Source organism: Pan paniscus, chromosome 5 (assembly GCF_029289425.2).
Source record: "Pan paniscus chromosome 5, NHGRI_mPanPan1-v2.0_pri, whole genome shotgun sequence".
NCBI lineage: Eukaryota > Metazoa > Chordata > Mammalia > Primates > Hominidae > Pan > Pan paniscus.
The window spans coordinates 185,885,505-185,906,363 of NC_073254.2; the positions used below are offsets into that span (position 1 = coordinate 185,885,505).

A 20,859-nucleotide genomic window follows, 5' to 3' on the forward strand; every position below is an offset into this window, starting at 1 on the left:
ACAGTTCTCAGGCTTCAAATAGTACCTGGTGTTCCCATAAATGCTCATACACAGTTTTAGAAGGTTTTTTTCCAGTTAATATGCAATGATAGGAAATCAACTTATTTTCTTTTTATAAAATTTATTCTGGATTTCATCATGTCTACTTTGAAGTAAATATTTTACTTTTAATGGGTACAAGTTGAAACATCTCACAAAACCACTCAACACTTATGTGCAAAAATGTTAGCTAATACATAATTCAAGGGGCTGTAAGTGTAACACAATTTGGCATTGGTTCTATACCAAGCTTCCTTTCTTTGGGGGCCGTGCACACGTATATCTCATCGTAAGTTAATTAGATGCAGAGACAAATTTACAAAATCAAAAACAGAGAATCCTTTTATTTTGTTTAACATCACCCTCAGCCTTATAATTAAACAATTCTCAGGCCATTATGCACCACGTTTAACTGCAGTGGCCACAGGCACGGGACCATGAGAGAGGGCAGCCTGCCTCAATTAGCACTGCTGTAACGCAAGTGGGGTGCGGGCACAGCCAGCAACAGTGAGACAAGGACGAACCATTTGGCATGGGGCAGAGCAGCGGTCAGATGCACAAACATGGCGTGGAATCCTGCAGGGCTAGCGTTTGCATTCACTGCTCCTCAACTCTGAGTCCCAAAGTGTCTTATCACAGCCACAGGTGGGGCAGGAGAGCAGCGGGCGGCGTCGGGAGACCGGGACTCCCTCCATCTCTCTGCTACCTGAGCTGAGCTGCTTACCACAGTGGACGCTGCTGCCTCATTTATAAAGAAGGCAGAGATCACATGCCATGCTCTCTTAAATTCCTGTCCAGCTGTAAGCTCCTATGTGTCAAAAAAATTCACCCAGTAGCTTTTGTTTTATCTTTAAATTATCTGGGACAGAGGATAGATGAGAAGGGAATGTTGATGGTAAAGAGAAAATGCAAAATTAGAACAAAATCAGGCTCCCAAACGAAACAGAAACAAAAAACAAAAGCAACTGATCAAGAGTGTTAACTCCCTAAAAACAGGATAGTAACAAGTTTTCAGCTTCCTCATGTCTGCCGTAGCCTTCAATTCAGGCCATTACGGGATTTCTCCTCTCTCCTACCCCAGGAATAAGTCTCTTATGTGAAAATGAAGTCAATGGAAAATTACATTTATTTTATAGCCACATTTCTCTAACACATTTCCCCCTGAAGTAAACAATTTTCTATATAGAGACATAAGACTTATTTTCCCTAAGACAAAAAATATGCATAATATTAACAGTGAGTAAATTAGAGACCAACTTCCAGCATGGCAGTGTAAGGAGCTCCTTGAAGTTGCTCCCCAGTGAGCCTGGTGAAAACTACCAAAAAAAAAAAAAAAGAAAGAAAGAAAAGCAAAAACAAAAAACAAAAAAAATATAGCCTCTGGAAATGGTAGAAGGAGCAAACAGCAAATGACAAAATCTCTTTTCAAGACAATCTATCAAAATCTGGTAGGAATGGTGAGAGTCTGTGGTATTTGAGCTAAGAATGCACCTCTGTTCCCTTCTCCCAGCTCAGGGAGGTGGGGAGTCCATGCCAAAGACTGCAGCCAAGAACACAGGGCCCTCCCCAGCACCCAGCTGGAGGACTTTCCTCCTTGGGAGGGGCAGGACTTCAGGGCTTCTCATCTTGTCCCCTAACCCCTCATGACCTGCTGCCTGTTGCTGAGGCTAAGTACCAGATGAGTGTGGTGAAAAAGTTGGGAGTGGGGGAGAGGTGCAGGCTGTAAAACAGATAGCTCCTGTATCTTCGCAGAGGAACTGACTTGATGTGCAACACAGTCTGGAGGAGGTTAAACCTGAGGGCACTCTCAAGAACGGTGGAGTTGTGGTGAAAGGCAACTGGGCAGAGATTTGTGCATCTACTGTAAAGACAGCCTGGATGGTAGACTCGCTAGTGCACAAGGGAGAATCGGGGAATGAGACATCTGGCAGGAGTCCTCTTGAGGTCAGAAAAAATATCGAACGTTGACCTTAGAAACTGCTCCTTCCAAGGAGCCAGAATTTGATGTTTGTAATGCAATTTATGCTCCAGGGCACTGTTGAAAACACCCAGGGCAATCAGCCAGCAAGGCAGTTAGTGGGGTTGAACCTCTGTGTGAAGTCAAGAAAAGAGAGGAAGAGAGTCCCACCAGTACTAATGTCACCCCAGGGTAACTGGCCACACCCAAGGCTATGCCTCTCAAGCAGCAACATCAGAGACATGACACTGTGTGTCGGGGTCGGGGAGGGGGAAGGAAGATGGATGTCACTAAGATAATCCAGCCAGTAACTAAGTGAATAAACAAAGCAATAAGAAGCCCCGGGGAAAAGAAGACCAGGATCCAGAGCCGCTACAATATATTACAGTGGTCCTTTTTTATCCCAGGTTTTACTTTTCACACTTTTGTTTACTTATGGTCAACCTCATTCTGAAAATACTGAATGAAAAATCCCAGGAATAAATGAATCGTAAATTTTAAATCTCACACCATTCTGAGTAGTGTGATGAAATCTTGAACCATCCTGCTCTGTCCTGCCCAGGATGTGAATCACCCCTTTGTCCAGCATATCGATGGACACTACCTGCCCATTAGTTGCTTAGTAGCCCCTCTCTGTTGTCAGATTTAAAAAACATAGTATATGTAGGGTTTGGTACAATCTGTAGTTTTAGGGATCCACTGGGGGGGTCTTGGAATGTGTCCCCTACAAGAAATGGGGGACTACTCTATCTGAAATGTTCAGTTTCAAGTGAACAAGTATGAGATATGTAAGGAAACAGGAAAGTATGACCCATATACTGGGGAGAAAAAGGCAAAAAACAAAACGGCAACAGAAAATTGCATGTGAGAATGACCAAATGTCAGATTTAACATATTTCAAACTAGTTGTTGTAAATATGTTCACACAACTAAACGAAACCATGATTAAAGAAGTAAAAAAGGTAATGTTGCATCAAGTAGAGAATATCAATAAAGAAAGATAAACTATGAAAAAGAGCCAAGAGGAAATTATTCAAGTACAAAGCACAATAACTAAAATAAAAAAATTCAGCAGAAGGACTCATCAGTAAATATGAACTGGCAGAGGAAAGAATGCTCAAACCTGATTGATAGAGATGATGCTAGCTGAAGAACAGAGAGAAGAATAGAAAAAAGAAAAATAAACAGAGCCTCAGAGGAAAGAGAGGTGCCATTAAACATACCCAAATACATATCATGGAAGTACCAGAAATGAGGAAAAAAGTATTCAAATAAATAATGGCTGAAACTTCCCAAATTTACTGAAAAATGGTAACCATCCAGGAAGCTTAATGAACCCCAAGTAGAATAAACTGAAAGAGAATCAGGAAAAGACATGCCGTAGAAAAATGCTGAAAGTCAAAGACAAGGGAACATTTTAAACGGAGAGGAGAAAAATGATGCATCAAGAAAAGGAACAGCTGACTTCCCAGCAGAAACAATGGAGGCCAGAAAGCCAAGTGGGATGACATATACAAAGTGTTGAAAGAAAAGGAAAGCTGTTAACGTCTAGCAAAGCTGTAACAAAAAACTAAAGGCAAAATAAATACCTTTTCAGACAAAGAAAAACATTCCATTTGGTGCTATCTGACCTGTCTTATGAGAAATACTAAAGGAAGTTTTTCAAGCTGAAAGGAAAGGCAAGACTGCAATTTGAGTTCATATGAACAAACACAGACCACAACATATATGAAACTTGAAGACCTTGTGTTAAATGAAACAAGCCAGTTATAAATAGAAAAGTACTATACAAGTTCATTTATATGAGGTTCCTAGAGTAGTCAAATTCATCAAGATAGAAAGTAGAATGGAGGCTTTCAGGGACTGGGTGGATGGGGCGATTGGAAGTACTTAATGGGTGAGTTTCAGTTTGGGAAAATGAAAAAGCTCTGGAGATGGATGATGGTGATGGTTGCACAACAATATGAAGTACTTAATGCCACAGAACTGTGCAGTTAAATATAGGTAAAATGGAAAATTTTATACTACATATATTTAACTACAATTTTAAATATCAATTGCAACTACAGGAGAAAAGAAGAAAGAGCATCCCCGGTTTATTCATGTTACACAGTCACTGTCCCTCTGACAGTAGTGAGTATGAATTCCTGCCAGCCCCTAGAATGAGCACCTCAGAATGTTATTTTATTCCTCAGGCTTTGGATTTATGAAATCAATACCATGAAGTGAAACCCTCCTTTCTCTTCAACTTCTCATCTTCCTATTATTAAAACAAATAAACAAGCCATGTTTCCTGAATTTTAAATGCTATAAACATCTCCCATAAACCCTAGGGAGATTATTCAGTAATAATACTGAATTATACTGAATACTGCTCAAGGCTGCTTGAGTTGAGGCAGTTACAGGAAAAGCAGGACCTCCTTGACTCAGGTTAGCAGGCTCCTCTGTCTCTACAGAAATACTATGGTAAGCCTTACATTCTAATCCTTTTCCTAGTTATAAAATATGAAAACTGGAATAAATAACCCTAATAAAGGCTAACACATAAGAAAAGAACAGGCAACGCAAGCTGGAGTCTTACATAGGGAACACTACTTGTAATCGTAAATGTGAGATGTGGCCTAGTATAGTGGAAAGAGCAAGGGTTTGAAATCAGACAAATAAAAAAATAGAGTGAAAAAATAATTAATGAAATTAAAATGCTACATTAGAAAATAACCACTCAATTATTGGCCAGATGTGGTAGATCATGCCTGTAATCCCAGGACTTTGGGAGGCTGAGGTGGGTGGATCACCTGAGGTCAGCAGTTCAAGACCAGCCTGGCCAACATGTTGAAACCCCACCTCTACTAAAAATACAAAAATTAGCCAGACGTGGCGGCATTTGCTTGTAGTCCCAGCTACTCAAGAGGCTGAATTGTTTGAACCCAGGAGGTGGAGGTTGCAGTGAGCTGAGATCACTCCACCGCACTCCAGCAGGGGTGACAGAGTGAGACTTTGTCTCAAAAAATCCAACCAAACAAAAAAACAAAAACAAATAAATAAATAAAATATGCACTCAATTCTAAAGAAGTAGTAAAGGAGAAGTAGAAGGATAAAAGAGACATGAGATATATAGAAAGCAAAATGTAAAATGGCAAACATAAATTCAACTATGTTAATAATAACATTAAAAGTAAATGGGTTAACAATTCATCAAAAGGCAGAGATTGTCAGACTGAATAAAAAACATGGTCTAACTATGTGTTGCATACAAGAGATACACTTTAGATTTAAAGATACAAATAGATTTAAGGTAAAAGGATGAAAAAGATATATCATAGTAAATATTAACCACAGGAAAGGTGAAGTGGCTGGATTAATATCAGACAAAATAAACTTTAATACAAAAAATGTTAGTAGGGATAAAGAGGGGGCATTTTATAATGATAAGTGGTTAATCCAACAGAAATATTTGACATTTATAAAGATATGCATTTAACAACAGAGCACCAAAATATAGGAAACAAAACCTAATGAACATAAAAGGAGAAATAGAAAATTCAACAAAAATATGCAGGCTTCAATACCCCAATTTTAATAATGAGTAGAAAAATGAGACAGAAGATCAGATCAACAGGGAAATAGAAGACTTGGATAACACTGTAAACAAACTGGACCTAACAGATTGCAATAGAACACTCCAACTAATAACAGAGTATACATCCTCAAGAGCACTGGGGACATTCTCCAGGATAGACTATATGCTACGCCATAAAAATAATCCCAATAAATTTAAAAGGATCAAAATAGTACAAAATATTTTCTCCAGCAACAATGGAATAAAATTGGAAATTACTAATGGAAAAATTTGGGAAATCCACAAATATGTGGAAATTAAACACATTCTTAAACAACCAATGGGTCAAAAATCAAAAAGAAAATCAGAAAATACTTTGAGATACATAAAAATGAAGACATAGCATACCAAAACTTATGGGACGCAGCTAAAACAGTGCTTAAAGGGAAATTTACAGCTGTAAATACTTATATTAGTAAAGAAGAAAGATCTCAAATCAATAACCTAACTTTTCACCTTAAGACACAGGAAGAAGAAGAGCAAACAAAACCTAAATCAAGCAAAAAGAAGGAAATTATAGGTTAGAGTGGAAATTAATGAAATAGAGAAAATTAAAAATTAAAGAAAAAATAATGAAACAAAACTCTGGTACACAAATGTTTATAGCAGCATATTTATAATAGCTAAAGGTAGAAGTAACCCAGATGTCCATCAACGGATGAATGGAGAGACAAAATGAAGTACTGATACACACTACAATGTGGATAAACCTTGAAAACATTATGCTCAGTGAAAGAAACCAGTCACAAGAGACCACATACTGGATGAGCCCATTAATGTGAAAGTCCAGAAGAGGAAAATGTATAAAGACAGAAGATGGTTGTGTAGGGATGAGAGGAAGGGGATGGGGTAGGGGGCAGGGTAGGGATACAAGGAATGAGAGGTAAAGAGCATGGGGTGTCTTTTCAAAGTAATGAAACAGTTCTAAATTGATTGTGGTGATGGTTGCATATATCCATGAATATGTCAAAAACTATTAAATTGCACATTTCACATAGGCGAATTACATGGTATGTGAATGATATCTCAATAAATCTTTTTTTCAAAAATGATCTTGTCACTTGGAGGCTTCTGACAGTAGCACCTATGTCGTGCACGCATTTCTTTTTACTGTTTTGCAGGTAATGTTATATAAAATAAGAGAGTTTGGGGGAAAGGAAATTGAAATGCCATTTATCACCCAATACATTGTGTAATTTGGGGATTGGAGAGAGGTGGTCACATTTGAACTAAAGATTTGTTACAGAAGTATTGCACCACAAGGCTACCTTCCATTTCTGAATAGCATTTATGCAATTTGCTAGATTCTTCATATCACTAGGCGGTCCTCCAGATGAGAAGTTGACACTTAACATTTATGTGACTTTTTGTCTCAGATCTGGGATGAAGTTATCTTGCGGGTGATCTTATAGGTACCAACGAGCAAAAGTAAGCCATTTGAAGTGTTTATTGATGCAGATTGGTTGGCAGCAGTGGTTGGGAAATTGTTGCATATTCAACTAGCTATGTCTGATACGTGCATACCTGTGATACCTGGATTCCATCAGTGCTGCAATAAAAGGAAAAAGACAGAGATCCTATTTATAATGTTGAACTTTCTTGTGCCTAGTAGGTTACAGCAACTTAGTTAAATGCCTAGCAAATATAGAACAAGCAGATCAGCTATGCGGTGTCTGACTGTTCTATAAATAGACAAAAGTTATTTTGCTAAAACAAGACTCTGACTTCAGATGCCTGGCAGCAAATTCCTGGGTAAATAGGAAAGCCTGCAGAAGAGTGACCTGTCCAGGTGACAATTGATAGAAACCATCTGACGGTCTTGGGTGGCTATGTGCATTACACAAGCGTATATGTTTGTCTTCTGACTGTGTGCAGGACGAAAACCCAATGACACAATTTGCCACTGTCACTGTTCTTTATGATTTTTCAAGAGAATGCTGTACATGCTAGCCACTCAGTAGCACATGCTTGGACCGGGCCATTTTCTTTGATTTAACAACAACTGTTTTATTGAATTTCTAATATGTTCTGACATTGCACTAGGTGCTAAGGATACAGAAGTGAATAATATGGTTTCTGCCATCAAAAAAGCCACAATCTGGAAGAGGAAGGAGACAAGCAGTTGCAGAACAGCAAGAGAAGTGAGAACCAGATAGCTTGGTGTCATAAAGTGAGGGATGGTCTACTCTTCATGTATGTGTGCATGTGTGTATGTGTGTGCATGTGAGTATGTTTGCATGTGTGTGTGTGCATGTATGTATGTTTGCATGTGTGCATGCATGTGTGTGTGTTTGCGTGTGTGTGCATGTGTGTATGTTTGCGTGTGTGTATGTTTGCATGTGTGTGTGTGCATGTGTGTGTGTGTTTGCATTTGTGTGTGCATGTGGTGAGTGTGTCTGGAGTGGGTTAGGGAAGGCTTCATAGACTTGAGATGAGTCTTGAAGAATGATGGTTACTGAAGCAAAGGGAAGAGACAGTCGACAGGCAGAGGAACACTCCAGTGATACGGAGGAGATGATGGGTTGGGGAACAACACGCAGTCTGGTCCTGGGCCCTGGAACTACAGGACAAGTGGGGAGGGCAGGAAGATGTGGCCAGGGGGCAGGCAGGGCCAGGTCAGCTATGTTACGCTATAATTACATTTTCCCGTAAGTGGCAAAACCATGTTTGAACCTCCGAAGGGTGGTGCCACCTCATCGTGGGGGAATTCAGAAGATGCCCTGGGACGGCAGAGGGTCTGCCTCAAGAAGGACCAGCCCCAGCTGCAAAGAACTACAAAAGAAAACCACAGAAAGCAGATAACAAGTACATTTGTAAAACATTAATTTTCTGAAAACGCCCTGCCTCTTCTCCATTTCCTTCTGATACTGACCTCTGTAACTTACAACGAGCCAGACCTTGTTCCCCAGGTGCTGACATCAATGGGCTTCTCACCTGAGCGAGGCCCTCACAGCTGATCCTAAGGGCTTAATTCTAATCTCCTACACATGAGCCAGGCAGTGTCCCTCACAACCTGGAGAAGGAACAGCCTTAACTGTGACAATCTCGTCCTTCTGAGGACATGTGGGCAGTCAAGCCCCACAAAGAAGAAGGAACGGTTCAGCAGCATTTCAGAAATCTATCTGAGTGACAAGAAGTGTACGATTAAGATCAACTAATTCGCCAGGAACAGTGGCAGCGGGTGGCCCACCTGTGAATATACTAAACTGAGAAGCACCAAGAGATTCAGAGGAGGGAGGAGCAGAAAAAGACAAAGACCCCACTCACTCCATGTGCCTGGCTGCCAGCCCATCTGTCGCCCCTCCAGGTGACCAGAGTCTTCACCTCTTCCGAAGAAGGGATCCTGCAGTTCCCATGGTGCACTGCAAGGATGCTGTCTCATGATCTAATCTGCACTAGAACCACATGAATGTGAGGCTCTGACGTTCCTAACACATGAGATGACTCTGGAAGCCAGGACCTGCCGTGGGAAAGGCTGAACACTGCCCCAGAGCAGATGGGTGGTGACCCACCACAGTGAGCTCCAGTGACCCAGATGTGGTGGGAGTCCCCTGTTCTTCCACTTGCCCGTGCAATTCCATTTTCATAAAAATGATTCGGCACCTCTTAGAGGTAAAGTATGCACATTTCACTCAAAGAACAAACTGCCTTTGGAGATGTGGAGGCTGCGCTGTGTTGCAAAGGCCAGGTTTTCAGGTTTGTTTACAGCCTTGTAAATAATTATTTTAATGACACAAAGTGGTAACAACTTTGTCTATTAGTGTACCTCAGACTTTGCAGTCACCTGTGCTACACCTGGAGTGGTGTCCAGGACAGTGGTCCTGTTCCCTTCTTGAGAAGGACCATCTCAGGCCCTGCAATCGTAGCTTTAGATTCTGCCTGTCCCTTTCATATAGGGAGTGGGAATAAACATGCATGTCATTTCACCACGTTTTAGAGTTGTAAAAGGGTTTTGTGAGTAAAGCCATAAAAAGAACATGGAGATAACACACCACTAGGCTTCTTTTGTCACTCACACTTGCTGCTAATGTACTTTCCTCCTTCATTCATTCTGAAGAAAAGTTATGCACAGGAGAGACGGTAGAGCAGCTCAAAGCCTCATAGCTGAGTTCAAAAAATTGTTTTAGCAGTGCAGCTAAAGGAACATGGAGAGGGATCTGATGCCCCCTTTTAAGAACACAGGTAAGAACCTACACATTTGAATGTTCAGGAACTGTCCAATTTGCAGATTTATTCCAAAGGTTGCACTGTGCCTTGCTCTTTGCTCTGGAAATCTTGGCCTTAGGCCAAAAGCACTAAGCTGTGACCTGGTCCTCCATGGGTCCTCCCATCTCCCCGCTTCCATCCCGTCTGTCCCCCCAGTAATCAGCTATGGGACAGCCAGGGCCGACAGCCGCCTCCGCTTGTTCTCAAATCCTTTGTGAGTCTCCACCGGCGGCTGGTACCATAGTAGAGAGGGTGCAGCTTCTCAGGTCACAAAGATGAATGGATGGAAGGATGAGCTGCAGGAGTAGCCAAGTCATGGAAAGTGCAGCTTCCAGCATTTTCTTTTCCCACACGTTTTTCAAGGCTGCCGTACACACGCCCAAACATATTCACACTCGTTCACCAAGGAGGGAGTAAACTCAACTGCAGCCGTGCCACGTACAACAGTATGTTGTATCCTAACAGAGAAACTCTGTATACGTTTGGGAACTGGCTCAAGTTCTCAGGCTCTGGGCCAGCAAAAACTGTGGGTGTTGTTGGCTGCGGTCCTTGAACAATACCCACAGCCAGATGATCAGGCTCACACAATGGCAGCAGCTCTGGAGGGATCTGCTGGTGCTCCTTCAAAGAGAGAGGAGCCTGGGGATCAGGAGGGAAACGAAGGAGGAGCACGTGGGACACCCATGCAAATTACAAACCCAACCGGCAACACTGGTGCCCAACCCAGTACGGTAGGGTATACTCAGCTGAGATAACGTCAGCAAAAATGCGCAGCAGGAATAATAGGGACCTAGATGTTGCTGCAGCCTTGTTTTTATTTTTATTTGTTTGGTATGGAGGCTCTTCCAAGAAGAGTTTACACAAAGTTCACACACATGATCCCATCTGTCACCACTGAAACTCTGTAGAGAGGTTTCAGTTCTTCTCATCACACTTGCAAATACACCAATGTGCTGACCATTAAAATGAAAAGAAAAATCACAGTCACCAACAGCAAAAAATAAATAAATAAAATAAAATCTGTCAATTAAGTTTTGTGAACAGGTTTCACTTCACAGGAACTATCTCTTTTTGTGGATGTATGAGAAGATTGAGAAATCAAACACAAAAAGAGATGCAAAAACAAACAGGCAAGCAAAACCATCTTCCCTGTTTCAGACTTGATCATTTTGTGCCTTTTGATCAAGGTGGGGAAAGGCGTACTTAGACAAATAGCAAACTGACTCCATCGACAGTCCATGATGGACCATTACGGTGTCTACCAGGGCTCCCCTCATTCACAGGATAATTCGTACCACACTGCCTTCCACATCTTCCCCTGTTGTGTCCTCCCAGGAGTCATCCGATCTTCACTGCAGACCCTGCTGTCCCTGTTTGCCATGTCTCAAAGCACGAGCCCTGTTCCCACACAGGGTGCTTCTTGTGGTACCACCCGCCCCCAGCACGGCACGCACACCCAGGGGACACCTGGGGACCAGCATGGAATGGGTGAAGCCTGGATGGGGCAGGGCTCACTGTACCTGTTTACTGGGGTTTGAATCCAGGTTGCCTCTACTCCTGAGACGGGTGAGGTTAAGACCAGGTAGAGATCATCTCAGCTGGAACAGCTGGCTAGATTGCTTAAATCCCTCCGAAAGGAGCGCAGCCTTCCAGCGTGGCCTTCATGCCACTGCAGACTGCTCCAGCTGCCTGCAAATGCCACCCAGATGCCAGGGTCCCACTGGTGACTTCTGAGACAGTACCCAAAGGACGTGGGGCTCAGGAGTTCTTGTACAGCTTTCTAAGATACAGCCTTTAAAGCTAACGATAGTGGTTTAGACTTCAGTAAGCTCCCCATAGCACCTAGCTCGGTGCCTGATGCAGAGCAGGTCTTCACAAAATACTGCAGTGGGAAGGCAAATTTCATGAATTCAAAATGTTATTCAAATAATTTGTGGTAACAGAATTGTGCTATGTCAAATATAATTGACAATAAATCAAGCTTCAGCTGGAAAATTATTCATACTACATAGCTTTTGGTTATAATTCTTTTGATTTTTATGGCTATGATAATTAGATAAAAGATAATTTTGATAAAAGGCAGAATATGAATCTATTTTTAAAAAAAGATGCCATGACTTTAAAAATATTACCATCATCTGTGTGCTATTAAATAAAGCAAGCAATGGGAATTTTTAAATTTGCATTCAAAACGTAACTTTCTCTCCTCCAAAAAGAGCTAAGATTGCTTTTAATAATAGCAGAAGTGTAAGAGAAGGAAAAATGGATTTGCCCAAAATCTAAGCAGCCACAGTTCCTGTTGTGAGTGGTCAGTGGGGACAGTGACATGCACATCCAACAACTTGGGGGAAAAGAAAATGTGTGTTCTCTGCGAAGGGCGGCCACACTCCTAATGCATAGCTCTCACAGCACCAGTGACAGTAGCACATCCCAGGAACATGCAGAGGGAGTGCTGACATGGGGAAGCCAGTTCCAGAAATGCACATTCCAGGAGTGCTTGGCTTTGCAGTGCGGGAAAAAGATGATCTGAGAGGCAAAAGCAAGTCACCAGAAAAATGTTCTCAATGGGGCGACATGAATATTTCAGTGATGTTACTTTGGTGTAGATAAAATGTCCTTCAAGATAATGATTTCCCTTTGCCTTAATCCTATGCTTACTAAGCCAGCTTCTGATGATGACGGTTTTGGCTTCCTAGATATCTCAGTATCAGGACACAGGTTTCCATGGGTCATGGACAGAAACATTCGGGTTGCTAGAATGAGATTATTGCCATTGTAAGTCAATCAATTTGTGTTCTGATGAATACATATTATTGAGGTTAATCAATAAAGTCCATTTCTGATCCTTCATAGCTAAGGATAAGAATTGAACCAAAGTCAGTCACTGTCCCTTCCTCCCTAGCCTGCCAATACTATCTTATTGACACCCCAGGGCTTCAGTGTTAACATTTTCTCCTCAATAAATCTTCACAGTCTGTGACTAAATCAGCACATTTTGCTAGGAGCTTCCAAGTAGCCAAGACAAAAAAGGAAACTTGGAGAGTAATTTTCATTGCTTGATAAAAGGATCCTTTGTGAACTAATATTAGGAGATACTAAATTCTATTTTAATTTACCATTCAGACTTTAGGGAGAAAAAGGCTTATGAATAACAGATTTACATGGTTTCATTCAAAGAAAAGCGGATTTTTCAAAAGATTTTTAAAAAAGGAACACTATCCTTAGCCTTAATCCCAAGCCCATCCCTATCAGCATTCCATTAACAAAAGCAGGCACAGTCTTGGATTATGAAAGAAACAATAAGTGATTTTGAATTTACTTAAGCTTTTAGACAATGTTCACCCAGTAAGCCTGTCTAAGAATGCTAGCATACAAAAATTATAATCCAAAAGTTTGTTTTTAAGTCAATTGCTTAAAACACAGGGACTATTTTCCCATAGAAACAGTCTCAAAATTATGGAAATTCCTGGGGAAAGCCCAGAAAACCCTATTTGACCCTCGAAGTAGCTGGAATGGTGCTAACAGTGATCCTGATCAGACTCCAAGTTTTGGTACCTGGTCCTTGAGCCAGAGTCCAGCTGCTGCGGCTCCCCCAGTCCTGCCCTGGTCCCCAGGGGATGGGTGGCGGGCAGCTTGGTCCTCTCCTCTGCTCAGAACCAAGGGCTGAGGCTGCTCAGACTCTAGTTCGGGGCCCTGCACAGAGCAGGGTTTGCAGCTCACTCAGGGGCGCTCAGAAGGCCTGCTTCCCTCTTCCACCTTCTGAGGGTGCAGCGTCTCTATCCCTCAGAGGCCTCACCTCAAGGTGTTGAGAAACCGCGTTTTTAATTTCACTGAATTTTGGTTAACTTAACTACAGCAGCCACACGTGTCAGGTGGCTACCAATTGTGTAAGGACGTTTTCATTGCTTTTCACCCTGGAACTGGACATGCTTGCACTGTGTGTGTGTGTGTGTGACAGTGTGTGTGCATGTGTGAGCCTGTGTTGTGTGTGTGCGCATGTTTGTGTATATGTGAGCGTGTGTGTGTAAGCGTATGTGAGCATGTGTGTGAGTGTGTGAGACTGTGCGTGTGTGTATGAGTGTATGTGTGAGTGTGTGTGGGAGACTGAGTGTGTGAAAGTGTATGTGAGTGTGTGTGAGATTGTGTTTATGTGTGTGTGTCTGCAGCTTCCTGGGTGCTCTTTTCCTTTAGGGGATCTTGAATACACAGCTCAGCAGCCCTTCCCTATGATCAAGGCTGAACACAAAGGGGCAGAGTTTGCTCTTTAACCTCCTGCAGATAAGAGAAGATCTCCCTGTGCTGTTAGACTATCACCATGTGCGTCTCATAGGACTCAACCCATCTGCCCCACCCCAGATTTTTAAAAACTCAACACAAACCAACCCTCTTGACTTCTGCCTCCTTGCCAGCCATCCTTCCATTTCTCTGTTCGTTAAAACAGAACTTTCTGGAAGAATTGTCTGCACGTGCTGGCTCCACTCCTGCCCTCGCATTGGAAGCCCCGGGAGCTGGGCTGTCAGGCACCTCCGGCAGCCACACTGCAGAGCCCCGGTCAGGTCACCACGGACTCCACCTGCTTAACTCATGTGGGTCAGGTCACCAAGGACTCCACCTGCTTAACCCATGCCGTCCGTCCAGCATTTCTCACAGCTGCTCACTGACTCCTGGAGAGGCTTCCTGGCTTGGTTTCTGGCCGTCACACCGGGCCTCCCCCATCCCTCTCAGCCTCACTGTGCCCTGTTTGCCGAGGCTGCCCTCCCAAGGTGATCTCCTCCAGGAGCACCCGTTCATGCATCTTCCCAGGACCCACATTTGCATCTTCATCTCCTGTCAGTGCCCTCTGCACCAGAACCCTGCATTTCATGTCCGCTCAGGGACTTCTGGACAGATATTTATCAGGCTCCGCACTCTCAGCACATCCCAAACACGGTTCTCGGTGCCTCCACCCCCACGCCTGCATCGTCCGTGCTCCTCCCCATCAGAACAAATAGGCCCAGGGCAAAAACACAAAGCAAAATGAAACAAACCCAGGAATGCCTCCTTGCATCCAATCTACCTGGCCGACCCACTCTCCCTCTCCATGCTCCTGCGCTCTCCTCACCACTCTCTACCCCCATGCTGCGGCGCTCTGCCCCCACTCTCCTCCCCTATGCTGCCACGCTCACCACCCCACTCTCCACCCACATGCTGCCGCGCTCTCCCCACACTCTCCCCCTCCATGCTCCCACGCTCTGCCCCCACTCTCCACCTCCATGCTCCCGCACTCTCCCCACCACTCTCCTGCTCCATGCTGCCCCGCTCTGCCCCCACTCTCCACCCCTATGCTGCCACGCTCACCACCCCACTCTCCACCCACATGCTCCTGCACTCTCCCCACCACTCTCCTGTTCCATGCTGCCCCGCTCTGCCCCCACCCTCCACCCCATGCTCCTGCGTTCTCCCCCCACTCTACACCCCCATGCTGCCTCTCTCCCCCGCCACTCTCCACCCCCATGCTGCGGCTCTCCCCCGCCTCCACTCTCCACCCCCATGCTCCCTCACTGTCCCCCCACTCTCCACCCCCATGCTGCCATGCTCTCCCTCTGCGAGCCGCAACCATGGCTCTTTCTTTCCTGGCATCTCTGCTTCCAGCCTCGCTGTCCTGCGGTCCTTTTCACAGAAGACTGAGTGGTCTTTGAAAACTACCTGTTGCACTGCTTCATTCTTTTGCTTCAAATTTTCCAAAGCTTTCCCAGTACTTGAAGATCAAGACCTATCACCTCTAAGGACTGTAAGAACTTGCCCCTTCCAATCCCTGTGACCGCCTCACCTCTGCTTTCTCCTTGCTGGCTGCATTTAGGCCATCTCACAGTTTTGCTCAGCCCTGAACATACCAACTCAGACCTGCCTCAGTGCCTGGACGCCTGGTCTTCTCTCCACTGGACGCTCACTCGAATCTTCACGTGCAGGCTCCTATTTCTAACAGCGCCGCCACTCTGAGAGATGCCACTTATGCTCTAAGCCCACGCAGCACTGACCACTCTCTGAAGCTACAGCGCATGTTTGCTTCCTGAGTGCTTCTTCCTCAAGTAGAATATGAACTCCTGGACACAAGGACTGTATCTTGGTCCTAATTGCATTACTAGGACAAAGCTACACATAGCAGGGGCAAAAAGATATTTGTAGAAGAATGAACCCACTTCACCCCTTGCGTAGCGCTCTCACCTAAACGGAGCCCTCCACTGGCCAAGTGCAAAGTCCTTTTAGTTTTTGTGAATATATAAAAACAGACAACTAAGATGTTATGATGTTTTCCTGTTATAGACACACCTAAATACGCAAACTGATCCCTTTTAAAGAGGGTCGTCACTTTCTCTACCTTAGAAACAGAGAAAAGCAGTTTTCGTTTTGTATTTTAGAAAATTTGCTTCCAAAGTTCCAATAATCCCATTTCATAACGTTTTTGAATAAATCAGGAACTTTTGGCTGGGTTCTTAAGTTTAGCAATAAAAGTTATCAGATAAAAATAATGTAAATTATTTTCTCATTGAATGTGCCCTTGCTTGTGAGTAAGGGTGTTACTGCCATTGTAATGTTAAATTACTAATTTGGCTGCTGTATTAATCAAGAAAGTACCCAACTTAACTTCAAAAAATAGAAGGGGAAAGACATACAAAGTGCTTAGAAAAATCACTTAAAACCATGTCTGCATTCCTGGGCCCTGATCAAAAATACCCATGTCTTTCCTGATCATAGGCAATTTTCTCAACTGCTTTGCCTATGAGGTCCCGGCTAAGAGCCGTGAGAGAATGCCAGGAAGGGCAGACCATCCCTGCGGGAGGCGGAACGGCAGAGCGGGTTTCCTTTTTACCTGGCGCACTGCAGGGGTCCAGGGTGCCTTCTGCTGGGTCATCGCTCATCTGCGCCCGGGGGTCTGTCCCGCTCCTCAAAGCCAACAAAGCGGGTCCTTTGCTCCCACCTTTAAGCATGAAGGGGAGGCGGCTGGCTGGAGAGAACAACAGGGATATGACGTTAGCAGTAAGTTCTACTAAATACACCGTTAGAGTTGGGAGCAGGGCCCTTCTGCAAACCTCATCTTGGATGGGTAATTTACAGAGGTGAGTGCCTGGGGCTCCCATTGGCCCTTCAAGTTGGGCACTGTGGCACCATTACAGATGGTATGATTCAGCGTGCTAAAGGCAGCTGTGGTCTGGATGCCGTGCTGCACGTGCAAACACAGGTCCTAATGCTTGATTCAGAGCCACAGAGACCAGAAATTCGTGTTAGCTAGAACACCCTGCTTCTGGTCTTGTCTGGTGGACTCTGCGAGTTAGCTGTCTGGAGAGGGCCTTAAGTCACTCTCCATTTGGAGGTTTTCTTGAGGGGATTTTAGTTCAGTTAGTTCAGCCTGCGCTTTCTAGAGCCTCCAGCCAGGCCCAAACGGTGAGGAATGTGAGTGTGTGTCTTGGTAGGGTCAATGAGATGAAGGTAAGAGAAGAAACGAAGATGAAAAGTGAGATTCAGGAAGCCCCTTTAATACCTGCCGAGCTACGTTCAGCTCAGGCACAAGCCTGTTCAGAACAACCCAGGAACTGTGCTAATTCACTCGTCAGACCAGCGAACCTCAAATGCATTTTTGTGACAGTCATGCCTGTGTTATGTTGTCTGTGCCTTAGTGTAAAATGCTTTAGCATAAACAGCGGGATGTAGGAGTGTGTTGGTTGGTTTTATTCTGCATCCTAGGGGTGATTGGTGACTGCCTGGGGCAACCTGATCAGTGACATACTTCACAAGTGTTTAATATTTGAAAGAAACATCCAACTCTTGGACCCCACAGGTGGCCACTGTGAATTCCTCACTGGTCTTTACTGCTGATGGGCCCTGGAAGGTTTGTAACAAGCAGAATGGATGTCCGTGTGGTTTTTCAGTGGTGAAGTGAGTGGACATCAAGGAAGGGGCACGGGCTGGAGGGTTCTGGGCTCCACCGTGGTGGTGTGGAGGAGGAAAAGGGTTCTACGATTCTTTCCAGCACTGGGAGTGTGCATGGAGGCGTGTGACATCAGTGGGACTCAGAGGTTAACTGGACACTGACACCAGGATGATCCTGACTTGCCTTGAAGGACCGTTTCATGAAAAGTGATTAGCCGAATGCCCGAAGAGTAGGCTACTCATCAAATCTACAACACATGATGTGCGGCTTGCTGCCTGCTCCCCTCCTGATGTGTGCATGTGCTGTGGGGCTCGTCTGAGACTTCCTTCAACTGTAAGGTACCCCTGGGAGCCAGGTTACAGGAACAGGGCTCTGTGCTGTTTGCTCAGCTCTAACTGCTGGGCCCCTGGCATCTTCCATTAACAACTTGTTGGTTGTGAAACACCAAAGCGGCCTGGGTCAGTTTGCAAATTCAGCTTTTCTGCTGTTGAAAGTAATTTGTTACAATAAACATGAATTAAAATGCCAAAGCATGAGGAACGTTTCAACTTTCTTTCTTTCTTTCTTTTTTTTTTTTTTTTTTTTTTTGAGATGGAGTCTCGCTCTGTCGCCCAGGCTGGAGTGCAGCGGTGCGATCTCGGCTCACTGCAAGCTCTGCCTCCCGGGTTCACGCCATTCTCCTGCCTCAGCCTCCGGAGCATCTGGGACTACAGGCGCCCGCCACCACGCCCGGCTAATTTTTTGTATTTTTTAGTAGAGACGGGGTTTCACTGTGTTAGCCAGGATGGTCTCGATGTCCTGACCTCGTGATCCGCCCGCCTCGGCCTCCCAGAGTGCTGGGATTACAGGCGTGAGCCACCGCACACGGCCAGTTTTAACTTCCTTTAAAAATACATTGTAGATTTTTATCTCCTCTTTGCAATCTGAAATGCTTTCTAGTGAGGCAAGGATGGGCTCAGGCCCTGTTTCAGTCATCCAGTGCGAATTGCCACGGCCTTGGTCATTACAAAGAGAGAGTGCCGCACACGTGAACTCAAAGTCCCCGAGGCTTGAGAACCGCCTTCTAGACCCGCACACTCAGGGTCCCAGCCTTGCAGTAAAACCACAAAGGAGCAGATCACGAGTGCCCGTGGGGTTCAGACTCTGGGGAATCCCTCCCTTCTAGCAGAACTCACACCTCCAGGGCACCTGCAGTGTGAATTTACACAAGTAAATGAAGGAATGACTGGGGAAATTTTCCCAGTTACCGTGCATTAAGAGTATGCTTGTTTCCATAGGGAGTGACCAGTGACTAGGAGAAATAAAGCAACTACCTTCAGAAGTGACGTAAGGTTTAATTCCCACTTAGACAGTGGCATGTGGGGCTTAGCAGTGTCCGTTTTCACAAGTGTGTCGGGAAGCTTGCTTGCACTACAGAGGATTATTAGATTGGGAAATACCCCACAAGATGCTCAGAAGAGCTGGCCTGTGTGCGTGGCAGCAAAGGCTCGGGACCAGGAGAGGAGGGAGGGTGGCTGACAGATAAGGTTTGACGACAAAGAAGATCATTGGAGGAAAGAAGACCAGACCTACCGCAAACACCGATGCTTTCTAAAAAATGTTCGATCCAGTCCTCTCTCTCAGGAGAGAAACAGGACTTCTGTGTGTAGTGTGTCTGAGTGTAATTATCAACTGGTGTTTGCAGATCTCTGTATCTCTATTCTTACACTTGGTACATTATTAACAGAAGAAAACTGAGGTCACAGAAGTTTGAAATGAAAGATTATATGACAGTCAATTATAAATAATTTCTAAGTCCTATGTATAGCAATTAGAGCGCTTTATTGCTGAGGAAGATTTTTGATATGTCATAAGTATTTTGGATTGAAACACATGTCATACATTACAAAATACTTTAAGCCTGCCTTACTGAGGTGTGGTTGATGCATACACTGCCCATGTATAGGGAGGGCAGCTGTGTGAGCTCTATTACATGAATGTGCCCAGGAAACCACGACCACCACAACATTCTGAGTAGTTAGAGTTGTGTGGAAACAAAAACCAAAACCAACCAAATGGCAGGGGTCCCCTAATGCGTATCTGCATTTGGAAACTCCTGGGTACCACTGGGCAGCTCAGTGTTCATGCCTCATACACAGAACCAAGCTCTGCGTGGGCAGTCAGGATTTCCTACTGACGCCCACCCCGACCCGATGGGAGCCTGCAGAGGGGGTGGCGTGCCGTAGACACTCCTGCCCTCTGTGGGGAAAGCGGGGAACAGGAGTCACAGGTTTGCCATTTGTGAACCTCCAGGCCGCCAGTCCTGTGAGTCTGATCATGTACACTCTGTCACATTTCCGTACATTAGAATGATTTCTGAATCTAAACACCGAAGCCAAGCTTTCTTTCCAAAATAAGAGGAATAGACAGAGATCGACACTCAGCTGCAGATCAAAATAAATTCAAGGCTGGTAGGTGATGTGGCAACCCCAGGGGCTGGGCTGGGGCAGCCAGGGGAGGGGATCCCCCTACGCAAACCCAGGCACAGCAACCCCATTCGCAGCCCATCCACAGGGGTGTCCCAGGGTTAGAGCCTGGAGGGTGCCAAGGAGTGAGTTTCAATCAGGGAAACAGGAACCAAATAGCAAAGAAGATAAAAATCCATGAATCCCTGCCCTAAAGAAACAGGAGTCTGTGCAGCCAGTGGATGCACCCCCAGAGTCTCAGGCAGGAGGAGAGTGACTGTTCAGTGGACAAAGTGGTGGTGGATTGTGGCCCAGTCCCAACCCACAGCGACAGAAGAACGTGTTGAACCTGGGGACAACGGTCTGGGGCTCCACCACTGGGGAACACCCCCTTCCCCAGCCCAGGGCAAGTAGAACCCCCCTCAGTGGGTTGTTCCCCTTGCTCTCCGCAAAGCCCTGAGGAGCACAAAGACCCGGTGTGAACTGAGAGCTCTGGGTGCACAGAGCAGGGCAGGATTGCCTGGGCAGGAACCCACGGGCCGCGAGGGTAGAGTATTGGCTCAGCCTGCAGGGACGGCCGCCCGAGAACCCCCGAGGGACGCCGCAGTGCAGCAGGGCTCAGTGACCAGGTGCGGCCGGCGCTGCTCACACTCACGTGGGCTGTGCACCCAGACGGGCCTGCGCC

The 20,859-nt window shown here is 45.0% G+C and overlaps 1 protein-coding gene across 2 annotated transcripts in view; it reads right to left on the reverse strand.

Moving 5' to 3' along the window:
* Positions 1-20,859, reverse strand: part of PDE10A (phosphodiesterase 10A) — a 666,160-nt gene that overhangs the window by 370,664 nt on the left and 274,637 nt on the right. The window contains exon 2 of one of the 2 annotated variants that reach the window (XM_055114307.2): positions 16,672-16,806. The exons of the other annotated variant lie outside the window; for it this stretch is intronic. Coding sequence (XP_054970282.1) covers positions 16,672-16,806 — 135 coding nt within the window. The remainder of the gene's footprint in view (positions 1-16,671; positions 16,807-20,859) is intronic. 2 annotated transcript variants of the gene reach the window in all.